This window comes from Pinus tabuliformis, chromosome 7 (genome assembly GCF_031772625.1).
Source record: "Pinus tabuliformis cultivar Carrire ecotype Pingquan chromosome 7, CPIR1, whole genome shotgun sequence".
Classification (NCBI taxonomy): domain Eukaryota; kingdom Viridiplantae; phylum Streptophyta; class Pinopsida; order Pinales; family Pinaceae; genus Pinus; species Pinus tabuliformis.
Genome location: NC_142293.1, coordinates 711123833 through 711142996, shown reverse-complemented (window position 1 = coordinate 711142996; position 19164 = coordinate 711123833). Strand labels below are relative to the sequence as shown.

At 32.1% G+C, this 19164-nt stretch overlaps 1 protein-coding gene across 1 annotated transcript; it reads left to right on the top strand.

Moving 5' to 3' along the window:
* The first annotated feature begins 4928 nt into the window (after nt 1-4928).
* LOC149249498 (cysteine-rich receptor-like protein kinase 15) lies at nt 4929-18226 on the top strand. The gene is made up of 7 exons (XM_089453223.1): nt 4929-6038; nt 10303-11317; nt 13421-13554; nt 13931-14141; nt 14253-14487; nt 14872-15022; nt 17650-18226. The coding sequence occupies exons 1-7, from the start codon at nt 5097-5099 to the stop codon at nt 18010-18012; spliced, it is 3051 nt and encodes a 1016-aa protein (XP_089309349.1). The 5' UTR covers nt 4929-5096; the 3' UTR covers nt 18013-18226.
* Nucleotides 18227-19164: the final 938 nt, after the last annotated feature.

The window sequence follows — 19164 nt, the reverse complement described above, 5'->3', positions numbered from 1 at the left end:
ACTCACTTATATATGAGATCTAATCCCAAATGTTGAAAGAGCTATTAATGGAAACTCCAAGGGAATAAACTTAAACTAAAAGAGAATTATATGTGATCCGGCAATAAATCATATTCATTAAAATGTTTTAACATAGACATATAAACAAGTTTGAGAGATATTTATTTTTTAATCTTATTAAATTCTTAGTAATTAATTAAATAAATAGTTGTTAATTATTATAACATTTTTTTTCCAAATTTTAATAATAAATATTATTTTTCCTTATAACATTTTTTTATAAATTTACCATGGTTCTTTGAGTACATTATTTTCTAAATTCACTATTATTTTGTGAACCTTGTCAGGCTAACTTTATAAATTTACAAGTTTTATCACTTATATATCTCTCTATGTGAAATTTAATTCCAAAAGTCTACTAAAAACTTGATCAAAACTTTAAAAGAGTAAATACCAAAAAAATTGTAATATAACCATACTACTAGCTTAATAAAAAAAAAAAAATCATATTCTTTAAAATACTTTAACATAAATACAAAAAAGCTCGTAGAAATATTTATCTTCATACACTATAAATCCACAAATGACTAATTGAATAAGTAATTGTCAATTAGCATAGAGCATTTTCCAATTTGTTAAAACACTTTGAAAATATATTCATGAATACTTAAAAATATTTATCATCATACATATTAAATAATTAGTAATCATTAAATTTTTGTACGTTGAACGTTTATCAAGATGAAGGTCCCACTGGTGTACTGTGGCAGCAAGTAAAGCATGTTTTCCCCGAAGACAAATGAAAGGTCCCACTGCCGAAATTCATTTCTGGGGACCTGCTAGGCAAGTGTCACCTATATTTAAGTCATTTCTGACAGGTTCACGGATAATGATATGGACATTTTCAAACGTTTACTCCACTGATGTGACATATAAATAATAATAATAATATTAACCACGAATTTATGTATACGCGCCGAGCCATATTGCGTTGATTTGGTAATGGGTACGAAATGATTCGTATAAGAAAATTATGAAGGTGCTTTCAAGTCACAGCCAAAAGTAAAGTGTTACATAAGCCACGAGCTGGCTTCGCGTGAGTTATAATTACATTAAAAGATAAGTGTTAGATGTTAGATATTAGAACTTAGATCTAAATATTTTTTATATTCTATTTTTTTTATTAATAAAATTACTGATCATTTTTTAGACAAAAGAAAATTATAATATGCATATTATATTAAAATAGATAACATATAGACAATAGTTATAAATTAATATCCATTTTGTCATATAAATTAACAAGAATGATTTTGTAATCATATTTAAATTTAATTAATAATCGTATAAAAAATTAATATTTACAATATAACAATATTCTTAACCATGAATATTCACTCATTTTACAGTGGATGTTATTATCTCTTAAATAGGCTTTCTTACAATACCATGGGCCAATACCTTGAGTTATCAATACCACATACCCAAAAACCTTAACTCATTTAAAAAAAAAATAAAAAATTATTTAATTATAATTCAATTTTATAACATTTTTATATTAAAACCTAATACTTACAACAAACATGCAATGTAACAAGATTCTTAACCATGGATATTCACCCTATTTTACCGTGGATATTATTAACTTGTTTCAAAATCAAAATATTTTATAAATATTTAATTTCATTTTTATTTTATGTTGTTTGTAAACTAAAATCTAAAAGAAAAACCCATGGGGAGATGTTGTAGTCGTGTAAATATTTGTAAACATTTACATGTGGTCTCAATTAAAAAGTAATAAAATGTTAAGAATACATGTCTTTCATCCCAAATCCCTCTATACGAGCCCATATCCATCTTAACTTTGGATCTACCAAATGCTAAGAGGGATCGAATGTCTTGAGATGCAAACCTCTTTTAGAGTGAAATGAGATTTGATCCCTTTAAGGGCTTGGTAGATTTAGAGTTAAGATGGATCTAAACAAGTTATAAAATGTTTGATTATGGTTATGATGACAATTATTTTTCTACATTTTATCTTTTTAAATATTATATTATAATAAAAATGATTAAACCATTCAAAATTTATAATTAATTCATAATATAATAAATATGAAACAAATAGGTTAATTATTATACATAATTTAAATCATATCAAAACTTCAAAATAATTGTTCTATAAAAATTTAATCATATTGAAAAGAAAATAAAATATCATTAATATTTGAATGATCACCCCAAATCCTTACGAATTTTCAATGGTTGAATAGGAAATTCAAATTTGGAGCTAAATGATAAAAAAAATGTATGATTATAAGCTATCAATGTCCTTGAAATCATGAGCAAGCTACCCCAATAGTCAAAGATAAGAAAACGTATGCTATTTTTGTAATATTTAGTCATAAATTCATCTAACATACTAAAATAAATGCATTTGAAAATATTGCCACATATAAGCATAAAAATGGACTAAAACAAGGTTAAAAAAAACAAAAAAGGGTTAAAAATCAAGGGAAAAGATAATATTTTTGTGACTTAATAAGCACATCATTACGTGTGAAAGGGATGAGATTGCAAAAATTTTAGAAGAGAAGAATTTCAAGGAGATGAGAGGCTAAGGAACAAAGGAATATGTGGTTCATTGGAAACGTAAAGGCTTGGACTCTCATAGTAGTGCTAAAACAAATCACTCAACTTTTTCATGATTGTTTAGTCAACCATGTGGGTGGGACTTAGCTTTTGTTTTTATCTAGAAAGTTTGATGCCAAGGCCTTTTATCATATTGAAAGGAATTATTAAAAACCTTAGATGTATTTTTTATTTCATTTGAGGAGTTCGACGTTATCACAGATTAGATGCAAAAAGGTTTGACTATGAGAATTAATAGGTTTTCCAAGAGGATCAAACCATTTTTGGGATTTCCATCGAACAAACATAAAGTCTTCAAGACATCAAAGTTTTGTTGGGTGAAAAGAAAGGGGAAACAACCCACATTTTCTAAATTATCTAATCACTTCAACCTAACAATGTTTTTCCTTTGGGATAACAATATCCACCCTACTATGTATCATTAAACATTGTGTGGGCGATGTACGGGCATTTCCAAATGCCTATACACCCCCTCCCACAATGTTTAGTGTCACATAGAAGGATGGATAATGGTTGTTTATCCTTTGCAATTTTTTGTTTTGGATTCCCATTGAAAGTAGGTCATGCTACAATATATCCTCCACCATTTGAATCTTTTCATCCTATAGTCCATGTTTCCATGGATTTTTGTTCTCTGATAAAATTGTTCATGGGACCTAAGGTATTTATCCCATATGATTTTATTGACAATTTAAATTAGTGATCATATTTTCCTATGGTATAGTCTAAATGTTCAAATTTTCGGTGCTTTTTTAGATAGTTCTTTTAATAATTTTTTCTCAAAATCCAACTAGAAATGGTTAGAATTGTAGTTTTAAGTTGTTAATTTTATACCATTAGGGAATTTTGAGATAAAAAAAGGCCTCAAATAAAAAAATTTACTAACAAAATTAACTTTAAAAGAACCAATAAGATTCAAGATGATGATTTTTTTTGTATGTGGTTCATAGGCTCCAGAGATCGGTGATCACTATGTCCACAGAATATTTGCACCAAAAATATCCACCCAAAGGGATCACTTCCTCTCAGCTTGATCATAGATTTTGACCCCGAGAATGTCGAAAGAATTGAACATGTGACCTCTCTATAGCAAATGTGTTTTAACGACAGGGACTCCACTAATTGAGCTAACCCCTTGGGCTTAGATTCAAGATGATGGTATCATCCCAAGGGGTAAATCTTTTAGGAAGAGAAAGACGAATACTTTTTTCAATTGTATTTTTGGCTTATCTCCTTATATTTTACTCAAATGTCAATTGTAGAAACCTACATTTTTCATGTGTTTTCAATTTTTTTGGTATCGGTCCACTCAAAAGTATGTTGAATGGGTACTCACTGAATGTGGAATTAAATTTCACATCCGAGGGGGGTTTATACTTGACATTTGAGTAAACCTTTACAAAGATGAGATGAAAATACAATTGAAAAAGGTAGTTTTACTTCTTTTGCTTTAAAAATTCACGTTTTATTTTATTATTTTCTTAGAAGCCCCATTTTAGCCTCAAAATTCTCCTAATAGTTTTGAGTGCCCTAGAGGTTTTCGAGGATGTTGAATCCATATCTACATTTAAATTACAGTTAAATTATGAAAAAATACAATCTTACCAAGAATCGTATTGTTGGATTATAGTGAAGAAGGCCAAAAAGTTGAATATTTGAACTCCAACTTTTCTCATTAATATTTAATATATTTTATGGTGACAGATTTAACTGAAAGTGCTCGGAATCCTCGAGCAAGATGGGCCCATGGTACCTTATAAGTGATTTATTGGAAATTTTATTTTTGTATACAAAAATTTTGATTGATCCCAAATTTTGAAGAAGAAGAGGGAGACTACTATTCTTCCTCATAAAGACAAGGAAGCTGACTGGAGAAGAATAGGGATGGAAAACCACTAAATAATGGAGTAGAGGAGGTAATACGAAATGGAAAGAGGGGAGTTTGGCCATAATAGTTCAACGTAAGAAGACTTACATTATTTTTATGGTTACTTTTTTATTCAAATTATGGTGAACTTAGTGGAGACTGAAACAAGATAAGGAGACAAATTTTAAAATGTCTTTAAAATAAATTAAGTTAATTTTAGTGATTGTGTAATCTCATTGAAACATATATTTGTAATTAATTATAAGTATTATTTTTATTTTTTTTTTAAAATCTTATATACCAATTTTTATTTTTCAATGGTTCGGATTTGAGATCATATTATAGGTTGACATTATATTATAGGTTCGGATTTGAGGTCATATTATAGGCTGAGATCATATTAATGGTTCGGATTTGAGATCATATTATAAGGTACTGATTTCTAAACCTTGTTATAGGTTTAAGGTTTAGATCATAACCATCAGAGGTAACCCTCAAAACTACATAACCTTCTATGGGGCTGCTATTTGTCCATTTATTAATGTTGGGTAATGTTGGGTAACATTCGTGTCCAATAACCATGGCCATTCCTACGAATATCGGCTTCCATGCAAGCGATTCTAGATGCTCTCTTCTGCAAATTATTGTGCTATTCTACATATTTGTTGTTCCGGCCTTCATCATTACTCTTCCTGGACAAATTTGCAACGCACAGACACCAGTACCACCATGTATGTGCAACGGCCATAACTATACAAAAGGGAGTAAATTTGAGAGCAATCTGAATACAGTGTTGAATAATCTTGTTCAACACACTTCCCAAACAGGGTTTAACATTTCTGTATATGGACAAGTCCCTGACCAAATATATGGCCTTCTGCAGTGTGATGGATACGCAACAGCCCAACAATGCCACAATTGTTCGCAAAAAGCAATCGCTGCCGTTCGACAAGTTTGTGGGAATTCCATCGGGGGTAGAGTTTGGTTAGAAGATTGCTACTTGCGTTATGAAAACGGTAATTTCTTCGGTTTAGTGGATTATGGTGCAAAATATCGTTACATTCAACAGAATGTTTCGAGCCCTGGTGTCTTTAACGCGGCTCTTAAGAGGCTACTTAACAATTTGTCAGGTGAAGCAACATCTAGATCTGGATTATATGCTTCGGGATCAATTACAGACTCCTTGTCTCGAAACATTTATGGTACGGTCCAGTGCTGGAAAGATATATCTTCTGACGACTGCACAAGATGCCTATCATCCACAATCAATGATATCGTCACAACTTATGCTGGATGTGAAGGAGTTGAGGCTTATCTTGGAAGCTGCAAAGTTCGCTATGAAAGACACAGTTTCTTTGATTCCCCTGCGCCTTCAGCCTCCCCTGTGGAAGCGCCAGCTAATAAGGTGCCTATTTCAGGACCACCATCGAGCAATAGTACGCAGATGAACCAGTCAGAGAAGCCTTCAAACAAAATACGCGCAATTATAGGGCTTGCGGCCGGCTTGCTTTTCGTGTTATTCGTTTGACTGATCGCAAGTCACAGAAGATTGAAGTTTCCCATACTTAGAAGGCGATACCAAATCTTGTTATATTTCCCTTTTTCATCGTGCTCACTTGGATCGTGTTATATTTCCCTTTTTCATCGTGCTCACTTAGATCTTCATTGTCTGTTCATCGTGTTAAAATAATCTGTAAATTTAGGGCATCCTCGTGAAATAAAGCGTATGACATGCATCTTCATCTTGATGGCAGATTTTGGCAGTGCCCTCATCTTAATTGCTGATTTTGGTAATGTTTAAGCGGATCAATTTGTTTGACGTCTTTTTATTTTTATTTTTATCTGGTATAGATTTTAAAATATTCCTAAAATAAGTTAAAAACTTATTTCCAAATATTATAATCTCCTCTTCTGCTTCACCGATTAAATTATTAATATAAATATAAAAATAGATTGCAGCAGTTGAAGATATGCGTTTGCAACATGAAAGCCAAGCTCACAACATTCAATCTATTTTTTCTTATAAATATAAATATATATATATATATATATATATATATTTTATTTAACGTTGTTAACATGAAAAAGCTTCTTTGGCCATATGATGAATTGAATATTGAAATTGATTGATAATAACTTATACATAAAATTTTTGAATTTATATTATTAAATTAATGATTATATTTGAGTTGAGATGTTTATTGATATTATAAAATTAATGACTATATTTGATTTGAGATGTTTATTGATCTACAACTCGTTAGAGGGGATGTATAAGTTTGTCTATAAGTTAATCTGTGACTCTTTAAAATAAATTAAAAATTAAAAATTATGTTCAAAATAGAAAAATAATGTAAAGTAATTAGAAGTTAAAAAAAATGAATATAAAAAAAAGGTGGGGGATGTATAAGTTTGTCCATCAGTCATTTTGTGACTCTTTAAAATAAATTAAAAATTAAAAATTATGTTCAAAATAGAAAAATAATATAAAGTAATTAGAAGTTAAAAAAATGTATATATAAAAAAAGTTTTTATGGTTAAAATTTTTATTTGGTCCTATATATATAGTATATTTAGCATTCAAAAATACAATTTAAACAATGAAAAATAACACATTGTATTTTACACTCTAAAAAAGTTTGTACGTGAAGAAATTTGATCCCTCTAGGCTCATGTTAGATCCGTACTTAAGATTGATCTATTATGGTTATATTGAACCTGAAGTACTAGAGAACTCACTCAATTTAGAGTAGATAAAGATATCATGTTTTATTAAAGCATTTTATGGTGAAAAGTTCATTAGCTAACTTTTGTGACCAACCATGCTAATAGTTGGTGTGGCTTTTGATTTGATGACTTAGATGCTCCACAGCTAGTCAACAGAATGGTTATACATAACAATCAAGACTCACATTACTTGAATATAAAATAGAGTTTTAAAAAAATATTAAATTGTTAATATATATAAAATATATATATAGTATAGAAAATATTAAATAGTTAATATATATTCTCAAAATTTAAAAGGTTGAAAATGGAGCTTTTAAGAATGTATCTTAAAATGTTATATTTAATGTGATTAATAAAAATTTAATTATATAAATGTGAGGATTTAGGGAAAAGTTTGTCTCATATATTTAATTCATTTAGCCTAGATTTAAATTAAGTTGTTCAAGGTGGTTGGCTCATTTGTTGTGACTTTCAAACTTCTTAATCTTATTCACATTTATCAATTACAAATTAAATAATTGTGTTAATGTTTAATTTAAAATCTATATTAATATCTTATTTAATATTTTATTTATAAATTAATTTTTTTTTTCATAAACTGTGTAATTATACTTTTCTCAGACTATTTGTAAATAAGATAAAATTATAATATTAATTACATATCCAATAAATAAATCACCTATCTCATAAGTAAAAGTAATAAAACAAAAAACGTAAATTTCTTTTTAGTTGAATATAAAAAATGGTTAGCCGCTTGGGCTTTGGATTGACGGTGAATGGGTGCATTGTTAAGGCACTCCTTGTGATAGGTTACTGGTGTCACTGGTTCAAATCGCCCGTGGGTGCTTACCTACCAAAAAAATAAAAAAAAAAAAAAATGGTTAGTAAATCATAATAAGATATTAGTAAATTTTGGTATATCTGAAAGTAAACCTACTTATATATATATATATATATATATGGTAAAAGACTCCCATATAAATATTTTTGAATAATATATTAGTTGAGTAGGTCTAATGGTTAAGAGTATACGTTTCCGTATAAGGGGTCATATATCCAAAATTAGAAAAGGGTAAAATATGTATGCTTTAATGGACTTAGTAGTGATTCCCTTATCCCACAAACAAAGAGTCTTATATACCAATCAAATATCTAACTTAACCTTTACCTTGGATCAATATTTGAATTAAAAAAAATTATGAAAAAAAAACAATTTACCTAATTTTCATATTTACCTCCAACAAATAAATAATATATTGATAATAAAAAGCAAATATTTAATATACTTGATTGATGCCCCATAACTAACCATCTGTCTGTCAAATTTCAACCCGAAACGCTTCCTGCGCATCTTTTTTGAAGTCTCGGTCATGGAAGACTACAAAGGATTGATGTTGAAAAAGACTAAAAGGCAAGATGAAAACCACTGAAAATCCTTTCTAGTCTCAAGGCAAGTTGGCTCCCACTACGCGGTATTGGGTAGGATATTGTTCAAAATCTTCATGTATTTCAAAAGCATGACTCAACAAATTTAATTTCGTGAATGATTAAAACATGAACGATTACTATTACTAGTACTTTGAGTTGATAACGGTCAACGAATTCGGTGAATAATTAAAACATTTGGATATTTTATGAATAATTCATTGTAGCAAATTTAATAATATATTAAAATCCTAGATCTACAGATTTAATTATAATTAGTGAACTCTTTCGCAGGAATTAAGTTTAAAAAATCATGAATGGGGTCATATCGTGCCAAGGAAAATAGACGAGTCCCAGTGCAACTACCTTTCCAGAAACTGTTCAATGACTGAATTTTTTTTCTTTCATTCAGTGGTGGGGGGCTTCAGTCATATCGTGCCAATGAAAATACACGTCACAGTGCAAGTAACTTTCCAGAAACTGTTCAATGACTGAATTTTTCTTTCTTTCAGTGGTGGGAGACTTCGGTCATATCGTGCCAAGGAAAATAGACGAGTTGCAGTGCAAGTAACTTTCAAGAAACTGTTCAATGATGTTGGGAATTTTTGATAATTTTAAACAAAAATGAACAGAGAATAATGCTTTATATTTTTAACACAGGAAACAGAGTTTCACACACAAAAGGAAACTTGTATTCATTAATAACATTGATGTTACAAAATTTTTCTTCTCATAGAGGGATTCTTTTAAATAAAACTAAAAAAAAACTTTCGACCAATAAGTGAAACCCAAATCCTCTGAGCTCACAGAAGCGGCAAAAAAAAATCAGAGCGTTGCACGCCTATAAAAATTCATACAATCACTGGAGCACTCTGTCTCTGCACTGCTGTGCATTACCAAAAAAAACACTTTGTCTCTCACTACAAAGATTTACACTGTGTGTAAAAAAAAAATTTCATTCGCTCGCTGCTGCGTTTCTTTTCAACAAAAACAAGGCATAACTTTACGTTTCACTTATGCCATAAAAAAAAACAATAAAATTAAAGTCTTCACCTACATTTACCAATCACAGTAAGTTTCCATTAATTACTTCACATGGCGATATATACATTAATTGGACGTCAAAATCGCACAGCTCTTTTTATGGAACTTTAAGCGCCGGGGAAAGTTGTTTTTGCAAAACCACTCAAACACGTTTCAACTGATGAATGTGCTCGCTGCCTCCTCCAGAAATACCATTGTTTCGTAAAAAGCGGTGCGGGGAACCCTGAGACAGTTTTCCAAACAAAACGGTGCAGTTGAAAATAATGTTTCAACAAATGACTCAATTTTTCTTTCATTCAGTAACACGATAGACAATTCATGCCCTTAGTCATTTCAATGGTTCGGATTTGAGATCATATTATAGGTTGACATTATATTATAGGTTCGGATTTGAGGTCATATTATAGGCTGAGATCATATTAATGGTTCGGATTTGAGATCATATTATAAGGTACTGATTTCTAAACCTTGTTATAGGTTTAAGGTTTAGATCATAACCATCAGAGGTAACCCTCAAAACTACATAACCATCTATGGGGCCGCTATTTGTCCATTTATTAATGTTGGGTAATGTTGGGTAACATTCGTGTCCAATAACCATGGCCATTCCTACGAATATCGGCTTCCATGCAAGCGATTCTAGATGCTCTCTTCTGCAAATTATTGTGCTATTCTACATATTTGTTGTTCCGGCCTTCATCATTACTCTTCCTGGACAAATTTGCAACGCACAGACACCAGTACCACCATGTATGTGCAACGGCCATAACTATACAAAAGGGAGTAAATTTGAGAGCAATCTGAATACAGTGTTGAATAATCTTGTTCAACACACTTCCCAAACAGGGTTTAACATTTCTGTATATGGACAAAGCCCTGACCAAATATATGGCCTTCTGCAGTGTGATGGATACGCAACAGCCCAACAATGCCACAGTTGTTCGCAAAAAGCAATCGCTGCCGTTCGACAAGTTTGTGGGAATTCCATCGGGGGTAGAGTTTGGTTAGAAGATTGCTACTTGCGTTATGAAGACGAGAATTTCGTCGGTGCAGTGGATTATGCTGCAAAATATCGTTACATTCAACAGAATGTTTCGAGCCCTGGTGTCTTTAACGCGTCTCTTAAGAGGCTACTTAACAAATTGTCAGGTGAAGCAACATCTGGATCTGGATTATATGCTTCGGATTCAATTACAGACTCCTTGTCTCGAAACATTTATGGTACGGTCCAGTGCTGGAAAGATATAACTGTTGAAAACTGCAGAAGATGCCTAACAATTACAATCGATAATATAGTCACAACTTATGCCGGATATGAAAGTGTTCAGGCTTATATTGGAAGCTGCAAAGTTCACTATGAAATATACAATTTCTTTGGTTCCACAGCGCCTCCACCCTCCACTGCGCCTCCAGTACTGCCCTCCCCTGCACTGCCCTCCCCTGCGCCTCCAGTACTGCCCTCCCCTGCGCCTACGGACAATGCTTCAAACAAAATGCCCATAATTTTAGGTTCTGTGGGCGGCTTGCTTCTCGTATCGTTTGTGTGTCTGTTCGCATACGGGAGAAGATTGAAGTCTGCCATATTTCGAAGACGACGCCAAGGTATTGGATCTCTTAACTTAAATGCAAAATATATAGAATGGATCTCTACTATGCGAGTGCGAATTTATGATAGGATCGCTATAAAATATGAGTCTGTCATGCATTTTGATCAATAAATCGTTGTTGAATTTTATACAAAATAATCGTTGAATTTTATACAAAATTATTCTGAAAATATGCTTAAGGTCCAAAATATAAAAGGTATAAGAATTTTTTTTTTTTTTTTTTTTTTTAACTGAAACGGTTGATTATTTTATTGATATGTTAGAAATAGATAGGGACTTTGCCTAGGCAGCCCTGCTTACATGATTGAAATCTTACTTTTGCTTCCTTTAGAAAGGAGCTGTTCACAAATGATGATATAGAATTTCCCCATTTACATTTAAAATTCCTTTGTTGAGAGTGCTGCCCAATTTCGCCATACAATCTGCTTCCTTGTTGGAGTTTCTGAGTATATGATAAAATTTGCATGAGTCAAAACTCTGTAGAACCGCCTTCAGCCTATCCAATATTTTGTTGAGCCCTACATTGTTAAAGTATTCCTCTCTTATTAGTTTTTTGATTAAAATTTCTGAGTCTCCGAAGACTTGAATATCTTTGGCACTTTTCTCTCTTGCAATGTGACATGCCTTTAGCAGCCCCAGAATCTCCGCTTGGTTGTTTGTTTTCTCTCCGAGACCCCATGCAAAGGAAACAGTGGGGAGCCCTTCCACAAAGTAGATAACCCCGCCAGTTCCTGCTACTCCAGGATTCCCTTTGGACGCTCCATCGAAGAAGATGGTAGTTACATTTTGCGCCCTCCACCAACTTTGAAAGATGTCATCAGTCTCTCTTTTTCTCCATTCCAGGTTTGCTTTCAGTGGTGAGTTTCTATAATTTCGGGGCAGCGGATCTATAGCAAGCCACCTTTTTTCTTCTGGCCTGAGAAGGGGGTCTTCTTTGTTGTATTGCTGCTGAGCCGCTTCCAACAGAAGGGCCTTAGCTTTTGCTGCAACCTGGTGCGGGGAATACTGCGTTTCTTTAAAGATCTGCTGATTTCTGGTTAACCACAGTTGCCAGCGAACAAACTTTGGCAACGCTATCCATATCCTGTGCCAAAATGACTTGGGGAGGATGCCTTTGGGGTAGCTAGCACACCAATTTGCGAACAGCTCAGAGACTGAGGTTTGCTGTGGGAGAATGATCTGGAACTCATAGAGGAGGAGTCCCCACACCTTCTTGGCAAAGGCGCATTCAAGAAACAAATGCTGGGCAGTTTCTGATTGACATCTACAGCGAGCGCATCTATGGGGTCCTTCATACTTTCTTTTTGTCAGATTGTCCCCTGTCAATAACTTGTTGTGTACCAAGGTCCAGAAGAAAAAATTTATTTTTGGTAGCGCTAATGGCTCCCAAATCTGCTTCCAAAAGGCTGGAGTATGTTGGCTGATCCTTTTTCCTTGAAGAGACTTATATCCCTCTGCTGAGGTGTATTTTCCAGACTTTCCCCAACCCCATCGATCCTTTTTAAATCTGCTGACTGGGGTGGCGTCTTCTAACAGGTTCTCAAGCTGGACCTGTTGATCCTTTAGGCGCTCAGGGACTCCGTGGAAGTCCCATTTTAGCCATTTTCCACGTTCATCCCAACTTGCCAGATCGTATACTCTGTTGACTCCTGCTCTTTCCAGCCAATTTCTTAGCTCTGCAATATCCTCTCTTTCCGCCAGCGGATCTTTCCCCATAATTCGATCCTTCCATAGTTGTGTGGACTTACCATTTCCGGGTATTCTGTACATGTGGTTTTTGAAGAATTCGCTACTCTTGCAACATAGCCTCCATACCTGCGAGCTGGCCGCTGTGGACTGTATTTGCATTTTCCTTATCGCTTCTTTGTCTGAGTATTTAGACTGTAATATTATGCTGATAGGATGTGAGGGTTCACTTACAATTTTCCACAGCAGTTTGCCGCCCAGCGATTTGTTGATAAAGGAGGGGTCCCTTATAAGAATTTTTTAGTTAAATAGTTTATTTTTTATTTTAAAAATGATTTATATACAAGTTTATATTTTTTTAAAACTATATATATAATATTTTCTGACATAGCTCTGTATTTTCATTGTATAGATGATGGACAATTGGAGAGCCACGTACTTACCAATCGACAAATATTGTTTAAGAAGAAAACATTGGTAACTGCTACAGCAAATTTTCATGATGATAACAAACTTGGGGAGGGAGGATTTGGGTCTGTATACAAGGTAACATACGCTCATTAGAAAGTTTCTGCTTCGTTATGAAAAAATATCTTGAATTATACTAGTGTCCGGGCAGATTGCTCATGTATTTTGATGGAGAGAGAGAAAAACGAACTGCTTCACAATAAATTACATTTTCTAACTAAAATTTCTTAAATTAAATTATTTGAGAATACACTATTAAATAGATTTGAAAAGCTCATAAATCATTTTAGAAATGTCATACAAGATTTATTTAAAAAAAAATCAACATTATAGCTATATTAATTCTAACTTACCCATATTCTTAATTATTTATTGACTTGACTAGAATCTACTTTGCACACTCCAACATATTTTACAAAATCTTTCAAACAGATAATTTGTGTGAATGTAGCAGGGAACTACTCCCGACGGAAGACAAATAGCTGTGAAGAAGTTGTCCTTCACATCTAGGCAAGGAAAGAAAGAATTTTTGAATGAAGTAAAGCTTGTCGCCCAAATTCAGCATAGAAATCTTGTGAACCTACTAGGCTGTTGTGCAGAGGGATCAGAAAAGTTGCTAGTTTATGAGTACTTACCAAATAAGAGCCTCGATAGATTCCTATTCGGTGAGCCAACTCCATTTCATTTTTTTATATTATAAAAAAAATCATTTAAGTATATTATATATGTAAATTAAATTTTGGGTGTTGAATGGGTGGTGGCATGCATGGATACAGATCCAAACAAACGGGCAGATCTTGATTGGCAGAAGCGTTACAACATTATCTTGGGAGTAGCTCGTGGGCTCCTGTATCTTCACCAGGATTCTCAACTGCGGATTGTTCATCGAGATATCAAAGCAAGTAATATCTTGTTGGACGAGAACCTTAATCCTAAGATAGCAGATTTCGGGTTAGCCAAACTTTTTTCAGAAGATGAAACCCACGTCAGCACGAGAGCGGCTGGAACTCTGTAAGATTTTCACACAAGCATCACTCTATTCTGACACACCGTCAAATGCTTAACAATTATGGAGGGATGCATTTGAGTTTCCACTGTTTTTTTGGTAATTGTACATTTTTTGAAACTCTCTCTCTCCATTATGGTCCAGCGGCTTAACAGCACCTTATGGTCGAGCCTGCTTACGCAACCTTGAAATGGATGCAATTGACATTCTTGAAATCGATCTAGCTGTTGCTGTCTTTCATATATTATTGAAATTTATAATGGATATAAAAATATTATCGTTATCCAAGATATTTTTATCTTATCATCCAGCTCAAACAGTTTCGTTTCGAAATAGCTTTCCTTCGATTTTCGTTACTGAGTCTTTGCCATTGTAATTTGAATGTGCAGGGGCTATATGGCACCGGAGTACGCTGTGTTGGGACAACTATCTGTAAAAGTAGATGTCTATAGCTTTGGCGTTGTTCTTCTTGAAATTGTGACTGGACGAAAGAATACGGCCTCTCATGTATCATCTGAAATGGAGATTCTCCTCGGATGGGTAAGATACTGTGACATTGTTTTCTGTGTAAAAAAATGCAGCAGTAAACATTTATTTATCCATAAAAATAATTAGTGCTATATTAATAGCCAACAAAGTTATCCCTTTTAAGATAAGCATATTATTTTGGTATATTAATAATTTATTGAGAAATATCTTAATAGTAAATTAAAATAAGATAGAATATTTCATATTTAGTTTAGAAGCAAATTATTATTTAAATACAAATTATTTTATAATGACCAATACATTATTAACTATAACTTTTAGTATAATCAAGTATCACACATAAGATAATTGAGGCATTCATATGTTTCAAAATAGATGTTCATCAATCTCTAGTTCTTTGCAATAAATGCTTACTCAAGATACCCCTTATCAACAAAGTTTGTCTTTTGATGCAACTAGAGACTTTCTTCTTGTAGACATCATTATTTGCTAAAAGTCTATATAAAAGCACAATCATCACTTGAAATACATGAGTACCTAATTGTTTTAGCTACTCATATAATAGAATGTGGTATATGGTTCATTCAACTTCTTGATTAACTCCCCTTAAATGTGCAATTGATTCCATCGACCTTCCAAGAGCTAACTAGTGTAATGAATGCTCTCACTCTATGTTGACACTTGTCCCTTGAGTCTTAGCTCATTCTAACATACAAAAGAATGTGTATATAGGTCGTTGTCCCATAACATCACCATGAGTCCACAAGAAACATACGGTCAACTCATAACGAATTCAATTGACACATAACCCATTTCTCCGAGAGTTAAGAAAGTTCCTATATAGGTGAACAAACTCCTCCTTCACAGAAATAAAATAAGTGGTGATTTTAGGGACTCAACTTAACTATGCTATATGGATATGCATTAGCTAACCTCAAGCTTAAGCAAGAGAGAATGGTTAGTTCGACTTATATGCCTAAGAACAAGGATGCACATATAAACATTCTAGTTAAGTTGCACTCACCTATTCACCATAAAGACTACATCTCTCAACTTGGATGCATTATAACTAGGGTCATTTGGTTGTTGTCTTGGGTACACCACTACATCATCAATTCAACTTGGACACACCAAATAAGTTATCAACTCAAATACACAAAGATATCCATCTCAATGTCAACACATCATGTACATTATCAACTCAAACACACCAAATAATCTCACCATCAATAGATCTTTTAACACTACTTTGCCAACACTCATACATGTTGGCTGACTATCACTTTGGAGGAACACGAATAGTTGCATCCACTTAGTGATCATTCAAACTTCAAATCAACAACTCAAGAATGACATACACTATGCTAACATTCCAAGAGCTTTCTTCTAAAACAATAGCCAAGTAGTGGATATCTCATATTATCTTCCAGTATGTCAAGCACGCTACTTCCATGCACTTGATATGGAACTTCTTCCCTGCTACTCTAGAGATGCTACTATTAACTTCTTATTAATGGGTCTCACATGCCATTTTGGATAAGCACCCACAAGAAATGGATTGTTAACCTGTCTTCTGACATGCGTTGTGACCATCCCAACTTGGTCAGCGCTTCCTCTATTTACTACTTTTGAGATCCTGCACTCAATAGCATAATAACATTAAATAGTGGTTTGGTTTCACCCATGTCATAATAGAGCATCAACACTTACACAACACAGAAGCATGATTTATTTCAATTTATGTTTTTTTAATTGCAACTATCAAATATAAATGATTTCATTATATCTATTATTTTTTCAAAATATTTCAAAATTTATAATAAAATATATATTTAAAATTGAAATGATACTTACATAATTCCTCCCCATCATAAGTTTTCATCTCACAGGTCACTAGCTAAAAAAACCATATCCTAAGTCTCTTTGGAAATTTCTCACACTAATTCACACACAATTTGGCACCAAATATCATTAGCAAGTACGGTTACGCAACTTGCTATCCATCATTATATCAATGCCATATCTAAAAATTCCATTACAATCAATTTTCTTTAATCTACACACTAACAACATGAACAACAAATATCTGAGCATCAACATGCCAATGAATTCACCGATCTCACTGATACCTATGTCAGGGAGACTCCTCCATAGTATTAGACAAGGTTGAAAGCCATGCTTATCATTCATCTAAATCATTTCAAATAGTTGGAGAGAATCTCCTCATATACATTTAAATTTAACAATATAAAATTTGAAAGAAAATTATTTTTAAAAAAATATCTACTTCCCTGAAAGATTCAAATAGTACAAATAAAAATTACTCATTCTAACATTTAAGTATTTAATGTATCTAAATAAAAATTACTCATTCTATCATTCATTGTATTTACCCTCAGCAATAATGTATCTAAATAAACCATATATATTAAAATAAAAATTACTATTCTAACCTTCTAAATAAACCATATATATCTAAATAGTGTATTTAGGATTTTGGATCATGTTATTTAGTACATCAATAAACAATTTAGTTGAAGTATGAGATTATGTCTTTAAGTAATCTATTTTGGCATGAATTCATGTATTGACGTTTATACTAATTTTCCATAAAACTAAATTGAACCGAATCTTATGAATCTCTTCATCATCGTTTATAAATATTTTATGAAATGCAGGTGTGGAATTCGTACAGCCAAGGAAATAGCGTGCAAATTATTGATCCAACAATCATTGAAACATGTAATGAAGAGCAAGTCGTGAGATGCATTCATGTCGGCCTTTTGTGTACACAAGCTGATTCATCACTTCGTCCACTAATGGCTACAGTTATTTTGATGCTTTCAACTGCTTCCGTGACGTTGCCAGATCCCACAAGGCCTGCTTATGTAACCCCAAATACCCATTCCACCCATTCCCGCGTCGGCCTATCACATTCGTCGGCAGCCACGTCTCCATCTATATCATCTTCTCATATTCCTTCTTTGCCTCTTCTTCCATCGAACGCCACTACTTCTATTACTATATTGACACCCAGGTAATGCAAATTTTGCATTTCTAGACATCTTGGTATAAATAATCGAGTGATGGAGGTCACTTTTCTCTTCCACTTTTGGAGAGAGAGTCACTCTAGTGTAAAGTGTATAAGTATATTTATTAAGTGATTTTATTTTTTTTCACTTAATTTTATTGCTTAGAATTATAAGTTTAAGTTGTGAAATTTATATCATCTAAATATTCCACTTATTTTTATATTATCTGAATATTCTACTTGTTTTTTTATGGTATTGAATAAAAAATACATTTTAACCAACAAAAAAAATTACGATCTTACAAAAAATTGTTTCATCTAAATGACTTAAAAACCAAAACTTGAAACAATTAAACAATATATCTATCATATTTATAACCCAATCATGAGCGATAGGTTTGTTTATTTATTTATTTTATGCACGTTTTGAAAATTTCATTTATTTATATATTATAATGATTGTTATTAAAATAATTATTAATATATTTTTTTTAAATTTATATAATAAAATTGAGAATAATACTTAAAATATTATAGAATATAATTATTGGTAATTTTTATGGTTATTAAGAAAGTGAAGGATGAAAGACATTTTCTCTTTGAATGTCCTCTTAAAAAAGTCAAAAATATTTTATTATATTTTTAATTTGATAATCCTTAGTGATTTGTTTTGTTTATTTATTTTATGCATTTTTTCTTTATCTCATTTGTAAATATATTATAATGATTGTTATTAACATTATTGTTAAAATTAAAATATTCTTCCATATTGAAATTGAATATAATACTTAAAATATTATGGAATATAATTATTGGTTATTCGTATGATTATTGAGAAAGTGAAAGACGAAAAACATTTTTCCTTCTGCAAATAATAACTTTCATTTTAAAAAACACTATAATAGTATTGATTTTTATAGTTTGTAAATTCATGAAACCCATATTGATAAGTATAACTTTCATTTTAAAAAACACTATAATAGTATTGATTTTTATAGTTTGTAAATTCATGAAACCCATATTGATAGTACATACTTCATGGTTACCAGAAATAAGAACATTAGTTACCAGATTTTTTCAAGTTTTAAATATTTAAAGTAAGTTTTTTCAAGTTTTAAATATTTAAAGTAAGAACATTAGTTACCATACATGTGCAACCGTG

What these genes read in the sequence shown, in the direction of transcription:
- LOC149249498 (XM_089453223.1), top strand. Translation starts at nt 5,097, where the DNA reads ATGGCCATTCCTACGAATATCGGCTTCCATGCAAGCGATTCTAGATGC. An exon ending in CCTCGATAGATTCCTATTCG is followed by an intron (nt 14,142 to 14,252) that starts GTGAGCCAACTC and finishes GCATGGATACAG; the next exon opens with ATCCAAACAAACGGGCAGAT. An exon ending in ACGAGAGCGGCTGGAACTCT is followed by an intron (nt 14,488 to 14,871) that starts GTAAGATTTTCA and finishes TTGAATGTGCAG; the next exon opens with GGGCTATATGGCACCGGAGT.